Source organism: Gigantopelta aegis, chromosome 5 (assembly GCF_016097555.1).
Source record: "Gigantopelta aegis isolate Gae_Host chromosome 5, Gae_host_genome, whole genome shotgun sequence".
In the NCBI taxonomy this organism is placed as follows: Eukaryota; Metazoa; Mollusca; class Gastropoda; order Neomphalida; family Peltospiridae; genus Gigantopelta; species Gigantopelta aegis.
The window spans coordinates 10,405,911-10,425,984 of NC_054703.1; the positions used below are offsets into that span (position 1 = coordinate 10,405,911).

General features: G+C 36.9%; 1 protein-coding gene across 1 annotated transcript; it reads right to left on the minus strand.

The window, feature by feature from the left end:
• Positions 1-17,378: 17,378 nt before the first annotated feature.
• LOC121372933 (prolactin-releasing peptide receptor-like) lies at positions 17,379-18,503 on the minus strand. Its single transcript, XM_041499367.1, has one exon. It carries the CDS (start codon positions 18,501-18,503, stop codon positions 17,379-17,381), a length of 1,125 nt encoding a protein of 374 aa, XP_041355301.1.
• Positions 18,504-20,074: the final 1,571 nt, after the last annotated feature.

A 20,074-nucleotide genomic window follows, 5' to 3' on the forward strand; every position in this document is an offset into this window, starting at 1 on the left:
AACACACAGAGAGAGAGAGATCCGTAATCGATTAAGAGAGAGAGAGAGAGAGAGAGGAGAGAGTTTCTGAGAGAGAGAGAGATAGAGAGAGAGAGAGAGAGAGAGAGAGAGAGAGAGAGAGAGCATGACACTTAGCTCACAATACTGAACTCACAATGCCAGATGGAACAGCTCACAATAAGCAAACATGAAGCCAGACGGGCTCAATAATAATGAAATATAAACATCAGATGGACTAGCCGACAATACACATAACAACACACTAGCTGGACTAGCTGACAATGCAGATATCAGAACACCATATGGACTAGCTGCCAATACAGATATCAGAACACCAGATGGACTAGCTGACAATACAGCCATCACAACACCAGATGGACTAGCTGACAATACAGATGCCAGAACGTAAGATGGACTTGCGGACAATGCAGATATCAGAACACCAGATAATATTAATGGCAAAACACCAGCTGGACTGGCTTACAATGCATATATCAAAACATCAGATGAACTAGCTGATAATACAAATGTCGAACCACGAGATGGACTAGCTTACAATACAGATTTGAAAACATGGGATGGACTAGCTGACGATGTCGAACTCAGACGCCCTTTCTAACAATAATATGATCGTGTTGCCAGATGGGCTCGCTAAAATCATATTATGATACCAGAGAGATTATTCAACACATTTAACCCATTACATCAGATGTACTACCATCTATTCCAGAACTCCTGTCTCCAGATGTGGCAGACACCAGTGATAAACCGGTAGCACCAGATCCAGAACCACTACTGTTGGCAGGAATATTTGGCGTCATAGCTTGACTCAATCGACCTTCTTGATTCCGTTTCATACAAAAGCAACTCAGTTGTTTTCGAATTATCTCTCGATAATTGGATGAACTTCCAATCAAGATGTAAAAGTTCTGTCCAAAATTGAAAAGGTAGATTAGGAAAAAAATTGACCAGATATTATTGATTAATGTCAGGCCTACAGATTGTCTGTCCGTTATTACTAGTGCAACTCTAACGGCCTCTGACAATGCCATTGGTATCAGTGTGACAAAGGCCAGCATAGAAATTAACACCAGGGGGCGCGTTGAACTGTCGTGTTGACGATTAGCTGAGTCAGTTGTTGACCTCATAAATGTATTTCTGAAGTTGTGACTTCGTTGGATTTGAATAATTATAAGTATATTCAACACCAGAATAACCAGGCACGGCAGAATGGAGGAAAACAATCGAATGCAAATATAATAATACTTAATTTCTTCTGCCGGAATACAATAACCTCTTACCAGTTTTGTTTTAAAAGGAAAGGGTAGAATTGTTAAAATAGACACGCCGAGTATAGTGAAGCAGACGATAATAGCTTTGACTTGGGTACAAAGTCGTTGTCTACTTAACGGAAAACTGACGCATATATATCTATCCAGTGTAAACCCAACAACCAGCCATTGTGATGTCATCATTGAAAGACTCCTTAAGGTAAACGACAGTATACAAAAGTTCATTTCTGCGAGTTGCCCTACAAAAAAACAGTTTTTCACTTTCATGGAGCAGCCATATGATTAGCAAACAGCTGTCAGAAACGGATAAAAATTTCAAGTAAACTGAATAAGATAAGTAACGTAATTTCCTGTCGCCCATCATAATAAAAACCAGCGTGTTTCCGATAACGCCTATCACAGTTATGATTAGCATTATGGCCCAGAAAGTGTATCTGTATGCTGCGATATCCGCCCACCGTTCTACAGATGATACAGTATTCCATTGTAATGCGGGTTGATGCTCAGAATAGTTTCCACGAATACAATTGTCCAGACCAGTAGAAGTCTCAATAAGGCTGGATGTTTGATTCAGTGTAAATGGCTGCACATCTGTGGTAGACATCTTTATATTCCAGTGCTTGTCTTGATATCACCCCTGTAAAGCATAAATCACCATCATAATTGTCATGGAATATGTCAGGGTAGAATTGTGTATGACATTATGGAATATCGTAAAAGAAACAAAATTTCGGGATACGTAACTTGAGACATTTTGGCGGTCTTCACCATTTTCCAATGTCGCCAGTGCGAAATGTATGCATATATAAAACTAGTTTGGTTGGTTGCAATTTAAAATATTTATAGTACAAGTATAAATTAAATTAAAAATGCATTAATTAATATGTTCCAATAGTGCTCCAAGTTTCAACAGTGTTCCAAAACTGCGGAACAAAACATTTCATGGTCAAACAAAATGGGCCGATTTCATATGTCTGGGTTTCGAAACACCGGGCTATATCAAAACCTAGGTTTAACACTGGTTTACGTAAAACGCTGAAAAACCTGACCAAGACATACACCCGTGGTGTATTTCACATGTATGTGTTTTACCCGTGTTTACAAAACCACGCTGTTTACCCGCAGATTTGGAAAGGGACATAAGCGAGGAATAGCTTACACTTCATCACTTTGTAGTTGAAACTCGTTACCGATATCTTGTGAGCATTCGCGTTCGACATGGGGGATTAGCTACCTCCCCTGAAAAAAAACGCACCAAAAAACAACACAAAAACCCACAAAAAAAACCCACAACAAACAAACAAAACAAATGTGAGCAAACCATATTTGGGCAAAATGAGTTGGCCTAAAAACGTTTCACTATGCATTTCCATCATTTTACTCACAATATTAGTTATAATCCATGTCAAATGCTTACAGAACCCTACATAGCTGTTGGTAATAATGCAAATATGAATAAACGTTTTGTTATTGGCATTTCACTTTAATTCTAACAATATTTACAACAAAAAGAAGTGGACGCGTACGCCTGAGGGTACCGATATAACGTATGGTCAATTTTTCAAAACTGTGGACTTATACCGCCTTGTCCCCCCCCCCCCCCCCCCCCCCCCCCTTTATTAAGAAGAGACAAACACGAACGTTTGTCATTATAAGACTGCAGTCTATAATGGGCGTTTATTGCTTTGATACCGGTGGTTACTGATCAACTTCCAATGCTAGCACTTCCCGTTTTCGTGCAGTTCATACACCATGAAGAAAATACTTACTTGTACTAATTTAGTAAATAACTATATTTATTACCCCAGTGACCACTCTTAACAGGGAAAATATTTTCCATATTTTCTCAATGAGAAATATTCTGCAGTGGTGTGACGTACACGATTACTGGATGATTTGACGCTTACAAACCAATGGCTTTGTCGGTACTAAATATAACATCATCACGACTTGGCAAACACACAACATGGCGTCATGTACTTTGATGAGTTTGCGTTCACGACTGTTTTAATGTTAAATGCATAACAAAATGTCATTTTAACGCAAATCATTATTTATATTTTTAGCAGAATAACGATAACTTTTGTTTTTGAAAATTATCTGTGAACGTGATTAAAATGCAAAGTTATAGCAATACCCAGAACAGTGTGTAAAGTGGTTTAGATTGTTTCTGTAGCTTACATGTACATGCATGTGCGTCTAAAATAAAGGTGTTTAGAGAAAACATAGTTGGGGTAATAAATATAATACCAAACTCTGTACCAAATGTATGTTCCGAGTGAAATACTTTTCAATTGTCACTCGCTGAAGCTCGCGACAATTAAACGTTATTTGACTCGGGACATAAATTTGATAATAATTGGTATCTCATTTATTATCCTCTATGTATCTCAGGCGCTTTGTTGTCCGTTCGCCACGAACATGGTGGAGGGGTGGATCTAATTATACAGTCGTGCTAAAAAAGTCAAAAGGGCATATTGTCTAAAGGGGGAGGGGGTCCGAACCCACTACCCCCACCCTGTTTTCGCTTCTGTAGTGGCTTCAAATGATCTCTAAAATACATTTACATTTCATGGCTATGCAATACTGATGTAAAACACAATTTCGCTGCCGAAATTATCCATGAAGAAAAGTTACATTGAGCAAACCCAGCGAAAAACCACCTCAAGGGCATGTTTAAACAAGCAATGCAATAAACGGTGACAATGAAGATTAAATATACATTTGCTTGTGTTGTCGTTTGTGTAGACCCACTAAACACATATGTACAAGAGCGTACAGGGCTAACAATGAATGACACAATCAAACACATTTAGGAAATGTACAGCTACAGCAAGTCCGAATAGAGAAAATACAAATCTTCACATAACACCCAAACAGCCAATATGATTTCATACAAGAAATTATTTAAACTTAAAGGGACAGACCCTAGATTTTAAAAAACATTTTTCATTATTAGAGGCGTTTGTGATCACTGAAATCTAACATTACTTATATTTTATTGTTTAGATTATCAATTTTCGTAGAACAGAAATATCCCTGGACATTCTGTTGTTTCTAATATCACAAAATGCATTTCTTCATATTTAAAAAAAAAACCCTCGTGTTTCTGAGAAGTAGCGGTTATTGACTCGAGTTGTAGTCTAATTTGTAAGGATATTTTCCGTGTTTTAACGTGACAGACTCTTGTTTCGCTCTGTTGTAACTCTATCGAAGTGTGTTACAGGTATGTAGATTAACTAAACTTAGTGTCCATTTTTAGCAGTTCAAACTAGGGTCTGCGCATTTAAGTGGTATTGACAATTATCAAAATAACTATCATGTGTTGTTGGCGATTGTTAAAATTATGTTGATCAACACTCTCTTCTTGACGACTGTAACAACATAGGAAATATATCTGTTTCTAAATAAAATATCAATTGTTTTACATTAACACAGTGTAAGGTTTTTGTTGTGTTATTTTACCGAAATATTAAATTAATAACATAATGTCTTGGGTGAATGACACACAGCTCTCCCGATAGAGTTTACATTGCGACTGAGAACCTCAAGGGCACAAACAGCAGAGCTGCTCTCTTTGGGTATGTCGTTCATGTATAAAAAAAAACCCCGAATATATGCATTTATAAGAGACGTATTATTTATTGAGATACAATTGTCATGGTTTATAACCCTCACCTGTTAAAACGAATACTTATAAGATACATATATTTGTTGACACGTATTTGCCATGGAATAGAATAGAATATATGTTTAACGACACTCCAGCACGAAAAATACATCGGCTATGGTGCGTCAAATTATGGTAAATTTGCATGCCATGATCTATAACCCTTAGCTGTTAAAACACATAGTGACCTTGACTGATGCAATGCAGTTTTGCATTAATTTGTCTGATTAACTAACAATTGAATTATTGCGTAAATGACAGGTGCCACAATAACAATTAATTGAATCGTACACGAACAGCTATACATATATATATGACAATAAAGTTATGCTTAACGTTTTTGTTTTGTAGTTTTCTGAACGCTGGACAGCTTTCAGTGTATAATTGCAATTGAAAAGTTTTTTTATACGATGACTATGAATCCATGCGTTAATTATGGAGTGTCACCCTAATACGTTTGGTTAAATGTCAATAAACCTAGTGTCGTGACCTCAATCAATTTGCATCTAATTTGAAAAGTCTTAAAAATGCCACATATTTTGATTGCCCTGAAAATGTAAGATATTATATGATATTATATGATACATATTCAGCGTCACTATTGAAGGGTCACTCATATTGTTAGTACTACACGTTTACGATGCCCGTCCAACACACTAATTACGAAGGAAGGAATGTATGGCCTTCGTGGATTAGACCCAGAGTGAGGTTTCCTAAGTAGCATTTTGGGTTTCAACATGAGTAATGGTACTTCCGGTTAGAGGTCACAACAAAATGGTAAAAGTTATGCAAACACATGTATCTACTATCACCCCAACAAATGGGTTGTCTCAACGCACCCATGTCTGAAATTATGTATGTTGTGTCCGTGCAATGTGTTCTCACCATGGGTATAAAAGTGTGCATGATTGACATCCACATTTTCACGCACACTTTCAGTTGAAACTCCGTCGGGTTTTGACGAGTGTAGAGAAGGGCAATGTAGTAGGTCGGATACATTTTGAACACAGTCAACGAAAAGTCACGAGGCACTTTATTGTCATTCAGAATATGATTGAGTGGATGAGGCAACGACTTCAAATGACTGGATCCGTTTCTTATACGCAAAGACCAAAGCCAGCATTAAGCAAAGCAAGTTAATCAATAATTCGAACTTTGAGTTTTCGAAGGCCGTTATTGCTAGTTTGTATAGCAATTCGGCCGGTACCGTCCCTTCAGGTCGAGAGATCAAAATGTTCGATACATCGAAGGTGCAGTTATTGAAGGAAGGAAATGTTTTATTTAACGACGCACTCAACACATTTTATGGGCTACTCTTTTCGATCAACAGCAAGGAATATTTTATATGCACCATCCCGCAGGCAGGATAGTACACGCCACGGCCTTTGATATGCCAGTCGCGGTGCACTGCCAGGAACGAGAAATAGCCCAGTGGACCCACCGACGAGGATCGATCCCAGATCGACCGCGCATCGTGCGAACGCTTTACCACTGGGCTACGTCCCGCCCCAATGGAGTTATTGAAGTTTGACTATATATAACTTTTGACTTATGTTAGTAATTTAATATTCCAGGAAAATAACACAAGAAATATATATATATATATATATATATATATATATATATATATATATATATATATTCTTAAATTATGTGGTCTGAAAAAATGCCACATACTTTGATTGCACTGAAAATGTAAGATATATAATATTATATGATATATATTCAGCGTCACTATTGAAGGGTCACTCATATTGTTAGTACTACACGTTTACGATGCCCGTTTACATTTTAATATAGTTGTAAAGGCTGCACTGTGACAATATTATGACGATCTGAGAGAGAGAGAGAGAGAGAGAGAGAGAGAGAGAGAGAGAGAGAGAGAGAGAGAGAGAGAGAGAGAGAGAGAGAGAGAGAGAGAGAGAGAGAGAGAGAGACAGAGACAGAGAGACAGCGACAGAGACAGAGCGAGACAGAGATAGAGAGCCAGAGACAGAGGGACAGAGAGAGAGACAGAGAGAGATAAAGAAACAGATATTATAACAAGAAAATATAACTAATACGTCATACATGTACTAGTATTTACAAAACAAGTAGTCGAAAACATTCTACAGTGCAACAAATTCGGCAGATCCTTTAAATAACATATATATCTAACCGAAAATTAAGTATTAAAACAGTGCGATACTCACCAGTATCTGTTGAAAAACCTTAACGACGGTCGCAAGTTCTGATCTACGATCATCTTTACTGTGATATATAGTAGCCAAACAAACAATCAGAATGGTGGACGTGGGCTTTTCTACTTGAAGAACCAATCAGGAGTTTAGCTAATTTTGATTACATTGTAGTTATGTTTCTTTTTCAGGAACCGATCTGATTTTATATTAATTGCCAATCATACAGATGTTATTTTTCTTTCATCGATGAACCGTAAAGTATCTTCATATAGTTCACATTAAGCACCATATCTGATGGACATCTTCAATAATGATGTATTCTCTGTGATGTGAGATTAACACGTAGACTATGTAATGTTTTCTTTAGTCATTCCAAAGAAATTAAGAGTAATGCATTTGTATAAGGCATCAAAGAGAAGGACATTGCTGTCAGCGTTTCATGTATAGTTGAATGAATGACTGTTTAACGACACCCCAGCACGAAAAATACATCGGCTATTGGGTGTCAAACTATGGTAATGCAAATAAATAAAGTGATGATCAACATCAATATAAAAATTCAAGACTTAAACAAAAACAGTGTAAAGAACTGTGCAAAAACACAAATATCACAGAATTTTACGGATACTGAATTTTACTCAAAACTTCAATTTTGTGCTGTATTGGCCATTATCAAAGAGAATGTTACACCCCTGCACCACAGTGAGGTTACAGCACACGCAGGGACATGTATAGTTGTTTCATATAATTTAATGAAGATCTCTCTCTCTCTCTCTCTCGCTCTCTCTCTCTCTCTCTCTCTCTCTCTCTCTCTCTCTCTCTCTCTCTCTCTCTCTCTCTCTCTCTCTCTCTCTCTCTCTCTCTCTCTCTCTCTCTCTATTCAAAGACAAAGATTTATTATGTATGTAAGAAACAGCATTTAACATGTTATTTAAGTCGAAATGAAATATTGTTGGACGTAAACATCAGGGGCCTAATTCACAAAGGTCTCTTAGACTCTGATAGACAACAACGCATCCTCTTTGCAAGTCTTTTAACATTGCACCGGGAGATCGAAATGTTACGAAAGTTTAGTGAATGAGGCCCCAGAACAGTTTTTTTCTCTTGATGTAAAACATGTGTAGTAATATGTAAAATATATAACTAAACAAAGAAACTCTTTACGAATTTGTTATACTACTCACAAACAGTAGGGTATATTCCCCCAAATTACTAAAACTACGTAACAGTCAAGTCATTTCAGTCATTGGTTTTATCAACATGAGAGATGTTTTTAAATCTCACAATAAATGTAATGCCAGCCAGGGGTGGAGTCAGCACATGCATTACACAAGACTTTTGTCGTCTTTTGTAGAACTTGATGTCGTTCTTCCTGCAGTGCCCTGCCTACTTTTACCAGCGTTCGTGGTTGTTGTTAGGTCAGGCCAGGTCAGGTCATAGGGTTTTACGTGCACATTCAGAACAAGCTGTTGTAGCGCACGCCTGTCGTGGGCACAAGACATGACAGGAAATGTGGGGGGAGGGAAGAGAAGGGGCCGGCTGCACTGGCAGGTGCAAGGGAGCACCAGCAGTCCGATCAAATCGGTAGCAGGCGGGTGGGGGTGGTGGTGGTGCTATGAAATTTGAATGGAGCAGTTAAATGCCAAAGAAAAAAGGGTGCGCAATTTTGTTTGAGGGAATTTGGCGCAAGGTTGTTGTTGATGTTCGAGAATACGTGTACCAAGGATGTTCCACACGTATTCTATGGGCGAGAGGTCAGGGAACATTGCTGGCCGAGGCAAGGTCTGGATTCGATGCCTCTGTAGATGGCATGTGACGAGAAGTGGATGGTTAGCTCTGGTATTGTCATCATGGAACCCATTACATGTATTTCCTTTCATTTCAACTGAATTTCTTGCTTATATCCAATTATGTTTTAACCACGCGATCTTGGGCTTACACCTCAGCTATCTGGGCTGTCTGTCCAGAACAGTGGGTTAGTGGAGAGAGAGAGAGAGAGAGAGAGAGAGAGAGAGAGAGAGAGAGAGAGAGAGAGAGAGAGAGAGAGAGAGAGAGAGAGAGAGAGAGAGAGAGAGAGAGAGAGAGAGAGAGAGAGAGAGAGAGAGAGATTATTTTACGCGCTACTGTAATATGTTGTCCGATATATTTTCTATAGTGTTTATTTAACGCACTACTGTAATTTGTCCGTCCGATATATTTTCTATAGTGAATATTTAACGTGCTACTGTAATGTCGTCCGATATATTTTCTATAGTGTTTATTTAATGTGGTACTGTAATGTCGTCCGATATATTTTCTATAGTGTTTTATTTAATGCGCTATTGTGATGTTGTGAAATATATTTTCTATAGTGTTTTATTTAATGTGCTACTGTGATGTTGTCAGATATATTTTCTATAGTGTTTTACTTAACGCGCTACTGTAATGTTGTCAGATATATTTTCTATAGTGTTTTATTTAATACGCTACTATAAGTTGAATATGTATAATTTTCTTGCAATAAAAAATGTTTCAACATATATTTTCTATAGTTTTATTAAAATGTACTGTATATGCCCAGATATATTTTCTATAGTATTTTATTTAATGCTAATATAATGTTTCAATCAAACTATATTTTCTATAGTGTTTTATTTAAAATGCTACTGTAATGTTGTGAGCTATATTTTCTATAGTGTTTTATTTAACGTGCTAGTATAATGTCTTCAGATATATTTTCTCTTGTGTTTTATTTAATACGCTACTGCAATATCGTGAGCAATATTTTCTATAGTGTTTTATTTAAAGGGCTACTGTAATATCGTCAGATATATTTTCTATAGTGTTTTATTTAACACGCTACTATAATGTCGTCAGATATATTTCCCATTGCGTCATATTTAAAGTGCTACTGTAATGTCAGATATATATTTTCTACAGCATTCTATTTAACACACTACTGTAATGTCGTCAGATATATATTTTCTACAGCGTTATATTTATTGTGCTACAGTAATGTTGTCAGATATATTTCCTATAGTGTTTTATTTAATGCGCTACTGTAATGTTGTCAGATATATTTTCTATAGAGTATTATTTAACACACTAGTGTAATGTCGTCAGATATATTTCCTATAGCGTTTTATTTAATGTGCTACTGTAATGTCGTCAGATATATTTCCTACAGTGTTTTAGTTATCTCGCCACTGTAATGTTGTCAGAAATATTTTCTATAGTGTATTATTTAACACACTACTGTAATGTCGTCAGATATATTTTCTATAGTGTTTTATTTATCTCGCCACTGTAATGTTGTCAGAAATGTTTCCTATAGTGTATTATTTAACACACTACTTTAATGTCGTCAGATATATTTTCTATAGTGTATTATTAAACACGCTACTGTAATGTCGTCAGATGTATTTCCTACAGTGTTTTATTTAATGCGCTACTGTAATATCGTCAGATATACTTCCTATATTGTTTACTTAACGAGCTACTGTAATATCGTCAGATATACTTCCTATATTGTTTACTTAACGAGCTACTGTAATGTCGTCAGATATATTTTCTATAGCGTTTTATTTAATGCACTACTGTAATGTTGTGAGATATATTTTCTATAGCGTTTTATTTAATGCACTACTGTAATGTTGTCAGATATATTTCCTATGGTGTTTTATTTAATATGCTACTGTAATGTCGTCAGATATATTTCCTATAGTGTTTTATTTAACACGCTACTGTAATGTCATCAGATATATTTTCTATTGTGTTTATTTAATATGCTACTGTAATGTCGTCAGATATATTTCCTATAGTGTTTTATTTAACGCACTACTGTAATGTAGTCAAATATATTTCCTATAGTGTTTTATTTAATATGCTAATGTAATGTCGTCAGATATATTTTCTATAGTGTTTTATTTAATATGCTACTGTAATGTTGTAAGATTTTCTATAGTGTTTTATTTAACGTGCTATTGAAATGTCATTATGGATATGTTCTATAGTTGTTGTTTTTTTTAACGCACTACTATAATGTCTTGAGATATATTTTTAATAGTGTTTTATTTAATATGCTAATGTAATGTCGTCATATATATATTTTCTATAGTGTTTTATTAAAGCGCTACTGTAATGTTGTCAGATATAGTTCCTATAGTGTTTTATTTAATGCGTTACTGTAATATCGTCAGATATATTTCCTATAGTGTTTTATTTAATGTGTTACTGTAATGTCATCAGATATATTTCCTATACTGTTTTATTTAACAAGCTACTGAAATGCCGTCAGGGATATGTTCTATAGTTTTTCATTTAATGTGCTACAGTGATGTTGTCAGATATATTGTCTAATTTTTTTTTTAATTTTTTTTTTATACGCACTACTATAATGTCATGAGATATATTTCTAATTGTGTTTTATTTAACGCGCTACTGTAATGGCATCATATATATTTTCTATAGTTTTTTTAGTTAACACGCTACTGTAATGTCGGCAGATACGTTTTCCATTGCGTTTTATTTAAAGCGCTACAGTATTGTCGTAAGATATATTTTCTATAGCGTTTTATTTGACGCGCTACTGTAATGTCGTCAAATATATTTTCTATAGCGTTTTATTTAACGAGTTACTGTAATGTCGTCAGATATATTTCCTAAAGTGTTTTATTTAACCAGTTACTGTAATGTCATCAGATTTTCTATAGTGTTTTATTTAACAAGCTACTGAAATGTCGTCAGGGATATGTTCTATAGTTGTTCATTTAATGTGCTACAGTGATGTTGTAAGATATATTTTGTATAGTTTTTTTATTATTTTTAAACGCACTACTATAATGTCATGAGCTATATTTCTAATAGTGTTTTATTTAACACGCTACTGTAATGTCGGCAGATACATTTACTATAGCGTTTTATTTAACGCGTTACTGTAATGTCGTCAGATATATTTCCTAAAGTGTTTTATTTAACACGCTACTTTAATGTCGGCAGATATATTTTCTATTGTGTTTTCTTTAACGCCCTGCTGTAACGTTCTCAGATATATTTCCTATAGTGTTTTGTTTAAGGCGCTACTGTTATGTCGTCAGATATATTTCCTATAGTGTTTTGTTTAACGCGCTACTGTTTATGTCGTCAGATATGTTTCCTATTGTGTTTTATTTAACGCGGTAACATTTCTAATAACCAAATGTCGGTATTTTATCATTTGCTCGGTACGGTAAATTGGGAATGAACGGTATATACGGTGCACCGTCCAACTCTGTGTTGAGTCTTATTTCCACGATAAAAAGTGTAATTGAGTTATATTTCCAAAACGGGACACTTACTTTTATAGCAAGCATAACACATACAAATGCTTAGGTAAGCCGGCGATATATTTATATCAGCAATGTAGAACTACAACAGAGGTTTATTATTACAACATTTGATTAAACAAGAGAAACTTAGTACACACTAGTTGACTACAAGAGAAATCAGCGCAGAATACTCAAATCGCCATACTTGGTGGATTAGCAAATAATTCATAGACAGAACCACATACCAGTTGTTTTGCCGTGATATTTATTAAAAGGGTTCATAGAGCGCAATAATATTGTACATAGTGATATTAATTATGTGCACTATAAACAAAAACGACTAGTATGTGGTTCCGTATTTATTACATACCACCTTTCTATATTATGAACAAAGTTTAATTAAATAACACAACTTTCTTCGTCTGGAAAGTTGGTTGAAATTTATGGATTTGATTTGGCTTTGCACATGCCGTCTTTCGGGTTAACACGTACTACGCATGCGATATTTTATATCACACATGTGTTCAATAAAATACGTTTATATTGCACGGCCAGAATTATTTTCATTACTATAGTAGGATTAAATGTGTATGTAATAAAGAACTTGCAATATCATACATGATCATCAAATTATCGAGAGGTGAGAAGAAAGCGGTTTCTGTGCTCCATATCAAAATGGCGTGAAATTAAAATGAATCGACTGATAAACAAGCATCTTCAGACTAGAATAAATTAATGGACGTTTAACAAAACACCAGCACGAATGCATGGATGAATGAATGTTTAACGACACCCCATTACATCGGCTACACCAGCAGCTGTTGGAAACGGCTAAATTCTTCAAGTACACGGCATAATACAGGTAATTCAGTTTCTTGTGTCACATCATAATACACACTAGGCTGTTTTACGTAATAGCAACCAGAGTTAAAAACCGCATGACGCCTCATTGAATGTATATGTAATATGTTTCAAAATGCGCTTGGTAATTCGCCGTCAACATGACCAGAATAGTTGCTATAACAAAAGTTGTCGAAATGAGCAGACGTCTGCAACAAAACTGTGTCTGATTCACTGGCAACGACTGCAGATGTGTGTGGTTGTCTTGGAAGTAGTCTCCTGTAATTGTGCGGGGCGGGACCTAGCCCAGTGGTACAGCACTCGCTCGATGCACGGTTGGTCTGGAATCGATCCTCGTCCGTGGGCCCATTGGGCTATTTCTCGCCCCAGCCAGTGCACCACGACTGGTATTTCAAAGGCCGTGGTATGTACTACCCTGTATCTGGGAAGGTGCCTAAAAAAAGACCCCTTGCTGTTAATCGAAAAAAGTAGCCCATGAAGTGGCGATAGCGGGTTTCCTCTCTCAATATTTGTGTGGTCCTTAACCATATGTCCGACATCATATAACCGTAAATAAAATGTGTTGAGTGCGTCGTTAAATAAAACATTTGCTTTCTATCAATATTTGTGTGGTCCTTAACCATATATCCGACGCCATATAACCGTAAATAAAATGTGTTGAGTGCGTCGTTAAATAATATATTTCCTTCCTTCCTGTAATTGTAGCAGTTTACAGCTGAGGATACTATAATTATTTACGGTAATCAGTGATATTGTCAAACTCTATTACAGTCATAACACGATAAAGTTTGTTTCGTTCAACGGCACCACTAGAGCACATTGATTTATTAATCATCGGCTAATGGATGTCAAACATTTTGGTAATTTTGATATAGTCTCAGAGAAGAACTCAGCTATGTTTTACATTAGTAGCCAGGAATCTTTTTATGTACCACCCCACAGAGTAGGCCATGAAGTGGCGATAGCGGGTTTCCTCTCTGAATATTTTTGTGGTCCTTAACCATATATCGTGTTTAGCGATGAATCCAGATTCACTCTTCGATTTGCCGATGGCAGGCAGGGGGTTTGGAAAGGACATCGTGAACCCCACAGACAGAATAACGCATACCATGTTTTATATAGAGAGGTTTTTACCAGAGTGTTTTTCGGTATCGTTAATATCATATATTAGGTATAAAAAATGTATTATGCGAGCCTCTGGCTTAATACAACGTGTTCTTGTAAACTGTATACGCAACTTTAATTCCAGTCCACCATTACTAGATGTCTGTCTGTGTGTGTGTGTGTGTGTGTGTGTGTGTGTGTGTGTGTGTGTGTGTGTGTGTGTGTGTGTCACTGAGCACTATTGTGAAATTTAGGTTTATTAAATATTAATGTCTCAGTTGTTGTTTGTGTTGGGGTTTTTTTCTGTAGCTATATATTATGAGTTAGTTTAATTACGGCAACCTGATGAATAAATACGAATCTGCATAGCTGAACGCCCCTGAGGGAGTCTCTTTCCCCTGTCCACATTCAGTTGTTTAAAATTGATGGGGAATTGACGCTAGTTCTTGGTCGTTCTTTCGGGTAGACCACGTGTGACGTCACAGGCAGATGACCGTGATATTGTGTTACGTCACCTCCGCAACCATTTCATGTTAGATACAGCAACCAGTAATGCACTTTTCAAACGTCGGGTGTCCGCGCAAACGATCCGAAATCGGCTGCGAACCCATCAACTCCACGCACGGCGTACATTTTAACCCAATTTCATCGACGCCAACATCAAATGTGGGCACAACTCCACTTGCGATGGACTCGGAAGGAATGGAATAGAGTCGTGTTTAGCGATGAATCCAGATTCACTCTGCGATTTGCCGATGGCAGACAGGAGGGTTTGGAGATGACGTGGTGAACGTCATGGTCAGTGTTGTGTCAGTGAAGTTGACAGATTCGGAGGCGAAAGTGTAATGGTTTGGGATGCTTTCTGTTGAAATGGACGTTCTCGACTTCTTGTCAACCGTGACAACCCTAACGCTGTTGTATACCGCGATCAGGAGCGTCCACGGGAACAGGCCTGATCTGTCAGCATGACAACGCCAGACCCCACCCGACTATCTTGGCAAGAGATTACTCGAGGAACGCGAGCATCAATGTCATGGATTGGCCTTGAAGGTCGCCTGACCTGAATCCCATAGAGCACGTCAGTGATGTGCTGGGAACACGAATGCGCACTCTCAGGAACCGTCCACAGACATTGCAGGAACATGGTGCCTCATTAGTGGAACAATGGCGCCGTATCCCTAACGCAGTCTTTACACGCATCAGGCAGTCAATGAGCAGGCGATGCCTTGCAGTTGTGGGTACACCTGGAGGCATATGCGCTACTGAACTTGTGATTTCATCAGACGACCCTGCTTGTGAATCACCAGTTTGACTGTTCGGGGGAAATGCTGTGGGCGCATCGAACAGATTTTTGACTCAACATTTATTCTTATTCTTTCTTTGGACGTCATGCAACAGAGAATACCTTGTTTAACACGTTCTTCTGTAGTATTTGCTAATTAGCGAAGATGAAACGGTTGTGAAGTGTTTAATTTGACTCAGTATATATGTGCAGTGAAACCAATATACTAGTTAATAAAAGGATGTGTTTGTTTAGTAATTGTTTAAACTCAAATAAAAACTGTATATACTGTAGGGATCACTCAATGTAATTTGACCATATAACAACAGTAGCAAATTTATTGGTTGTACATGCTGTAACGAGTTGCAAAGAACCTGCGTCACATGCTAATATGTGTTGCATTGAAAAACACTGTTTTCTGTATAATATCCAACATTACACACTTGTTATGTTCTGTGTTGATGGTATTACTATGGTAATCGTAGAGAGAGGGAAATCGGATAATAGAGGAGGTTATCGAATAATTATAGGTAGTACTAAACCAAATAACTTCCGGCTGGGTCAAACTTCGAGGTGCACCGAACTGTTGATAGAAAAATTAACACCACAAGTCCTGTGATTTGTGATAAATGTGAGTGTGTTGGTTGTAAAAATGTTTAGTTGTATCTAGGCAAACACTGTATGCAATTTTATTTCATCTAGTACAACTGTGTCAAGTAGCCGTGTGCTTGAAACATGTATGGGGTACCCGTGAACAAAAGTACTAAACGTTTGTGTGGAACTAGGATAGTCATAGACGCTACCAGTTATCTCTGAAATGAGCGACTTGACCTCTGGTTTGTTCGTATTCACTTTAAGAGTGAGGTTGGTAGTATTCATATGCGTGGTGTTTATGCCGATTGAAATGTTGCAATAAGGTGTTTTAGCCACATACGTTACCAATGTCGTCTATGGGATTTGATTTGGTAGTATACATCCTATAAGAACACATTAATTAAAACAATATGGATAATGGTAGGATGGTTATACCAGATGACACTATCAAACGTGTAATACAAAATGAAAGACAGACTCACGAGTAACAAATAACAATACATAACTCACGACTGTAGATGGTGCATTTGCTGAAATTGTAATGACGAGAACAGGGGAGACTATCTGACTATTCTAGATGGCCTAACATGACTAGCTGACAATACCGAACTCTTGATACCAGATACACTATCTGGCAATACTGAATTCATGATACCAGATGAACTAACTGACAATACTGAACTCGTCATACCAGATGTATTAACTGACAATACTGAACTTTAATACCGGATGGTCTAGCAAACAATGCTGAACTATTTATAACAGATGGACAAGCTGACAATACTGAACTTGTGATATAAGATAGACCAGCAACCAATACTGAACCTGTGATACCAGATGTACCAGCTAACAATACTGAATTCACCATACCAAATGGTCTTGCTGACAGTACTGGACTCGTATACCAGATGGTGAACCTGTTGCTAACAATACTGAACTATATATCAAATTGTCTTGCTGACAGTACTGGACTCGCGATAACTCCAGATACTAAATGTTGCATCGTAATAAGGTTGAAATTAGTCACAATTATCATTCTAGAACGGAATAACTAACAGTGCTCAATCCACGACACTAGACGATCAAGTTCAAAATATTAGGCGGAGTAGTTCAAAGTGTTCGACTTGAGATACCAGGCGCGTTAGCGTCCACTGCTGAAGTGTTGTTGCCAGATGTGATGGAGACCAGCGATAACTCCGTGGTGCCCGATCCAGGACAGTTAACGTCAGGAGACATAATAGTCGTCATAGCTTGATTCTGTTCATTTCGTCGATTCCATTTCAACCAATCAAACCGTGCTCTAATGATCGCTCGATATTTCGTCGAAGTTCCAATCAGAATGTAAAAGTTCTGTCCGAAATTTAGAATGTAAATCAGAATAAAGAATGATCGAAGCTTGTTGTTTAAAGCCACACTATTCGAATCTGTGCCTACTATCTTCAGTAAAGTTTCAACAGCCTCCGAAACCGACAATGGTAACAAGGTTACAAAAGCCAGTACAGAAACCAACACCAGAGGGCGCGTGGACCTGTCCTGCTGTGGACTTGCTGAATCTGTACCTGATCTTGTAAATCTCTTTCGAAAGTTGCGACTCTGTTGGATTTGGAATAGTATAAGGACATTCAAGACCAGAATAAGCAAACATGGTAGAGTGGAGGATATTATTGTTCGAATACATATATAATAATATCTAAGTTCCTCTGACGGTTTACATCTCCTTTGTATCAGCTCCGTGTCAACAAGGAATGGAACAATTAACACAACTAACAGACCAAGCACCGTGGAACAGACGATAATGGCTTTCATCCGGGTACAAAGTCTTTCTCGCGTCAGCGGAAAGCAGATGCATACGTATCTGTCAAGCGAAAGTCCTACCACCAGCCAAGGCGACAGATTTGTTAACAAAATCCTCAAGCTGAACATCAGTTTGCAAAGACCAGAGTTAAGTAGTATGAGTCGTTGTAGAGAAAATGTTTTCTCGGTGTCCTGTAGTAGAGTCAAGGCTAGCAACAAGCTGTCGGAAACGGCCAGAAACTTCAAGTACACTGAGTATGAGAGATAATTCATTCTGTTGTCTCCCATCATAATAAACAGCAGGACGTTCCCGGTAATTCCCACCAGAGCTATGAACAACACGGCGCCCCAGTGACTGTATTCATATATTTCTCTTTCAAGAGATACGTATCTACTGTTTGTTGATCCGTATGCAAGGTCTGGATGCGTGCCACAGATCATGTGCATATAATTAAAATTAAAGGGAGTGTCTTGAGTGTCCTGCATAGTAAGGCGTTTCCGACTAATAAAAATGTTTAACGTATAAAAATACGCATTACATATATTGTCCTGTTTGGAATATCATTGTCTGTATATGCACTGTGTTTCTGGCTGTCTTAATGATTGTAATAAGTCAAAAAGGGATTTTGTCTTAAAATAATTCCGTGCGTAGGAAAGGTTGGGGTTGTTTTCTGTTTTCTTTTTTTTTTAGGAAATAAAATGAAATTTAATCTTGTGCAAATAATAGAACTATTAGATCTGCATTTAATATACAGCCACTAACACTTTATGCAGAAAAAATATATTTGATATATAATTACAGTCTTAAAACAATTATCTGTCGTTGCGTTTAGCTCCATTTCTCACAAAGTATAAGTCCTAGATCGAATACAATATGTTGATAGTCATTCCTATGGATAGGGGTGGGGAAGGGTGGGGTGGGTGGGTGGAGGAGACGATACGTAGTACAGTGGTAAAGCACTCGCTTCATGCGTGGTTGGTTTGGGATCGATCCCAGTCCTACTGCCATTGATAATAATTAGAAAATAATAAATTATACAGTTTAATTAAAATACCTTTGCATTTAGCTTAACCTTAACATTTTACTTTTATTTCCATTTGTTAAAAGCTATAAGTCCTAGACCTATGAAACTTACTCTATAGATGTTCCTATGGATGGTCATAACAATGACTTAAAACAAAATAATTTTAAAATATTAATTAAACATATTTAATCAAATATATATATTTTTTCGTCAACGTTAAACGCCCACAATTTTCTCCATTTTGTTACAGTCCTAGGTAACTGAAACGTGGATTAGAGTTGAACATATGAATGGTCATCATAATGCACGTAACACAAATAAACAAATATTTAAATTAGATTATACTTTAACTTTTGTAAGTCATTGGTTTTTCTTTATTTTTTAATTATTTGTTTAACATGCTCTGAGATGAGCATCGTATGGATGCAGCCATCAGTGACACCAAATAAGTTTATGACAGACGAAACATTTTGTTCCGTGAAATTCTTGGGTGGGTGGGGTGTTTTTTCTTTCTTTATTTTTTTTGTTAGTTTATTTATTTATTTACTTAATTTATTTTTGTACGGTATACAAACAATTTATTACCTTTTTAGATACATTTCAAGCGTTTTGATTGGTCGATAGCCAAAACATACTACAGGTACACCGTCTCATTTGCGGGAACATACAGAATTTGCCGGGGTGTACGAAATGGCACGTGACTTGCTCGACTGGTAGTACGAAAATGCAAACTGCGGATGAGACCGACGACATTTTCTCCAACACCTCACTCATTAAATTTGTTAACAAACCTGAATTCATTATAAATGGGAATTCCACAATTGGGTAAATTTTATTTTTACTGTTTATTTGAATATTTCTTGATCACGTTTGGCAAAAATGTGCTAGATTGTATTTTTTCGCGTATTAAAATCTAATACTAGAATATAGCATTGCATAATCATTTACCGTGGTAGAACTTGGGCTAACTATCACGAACTTAGTTTA

Bases quoted from the DNA above. Each gene is read 5' to 3' on its own strand.
- LOC121372933 (XM_041499367.1), bottom strand. From the start codon at position 18,503: ATGATCTGTGGCACGCATCCAGACCTTGCATACGGATCAACAAACAGT.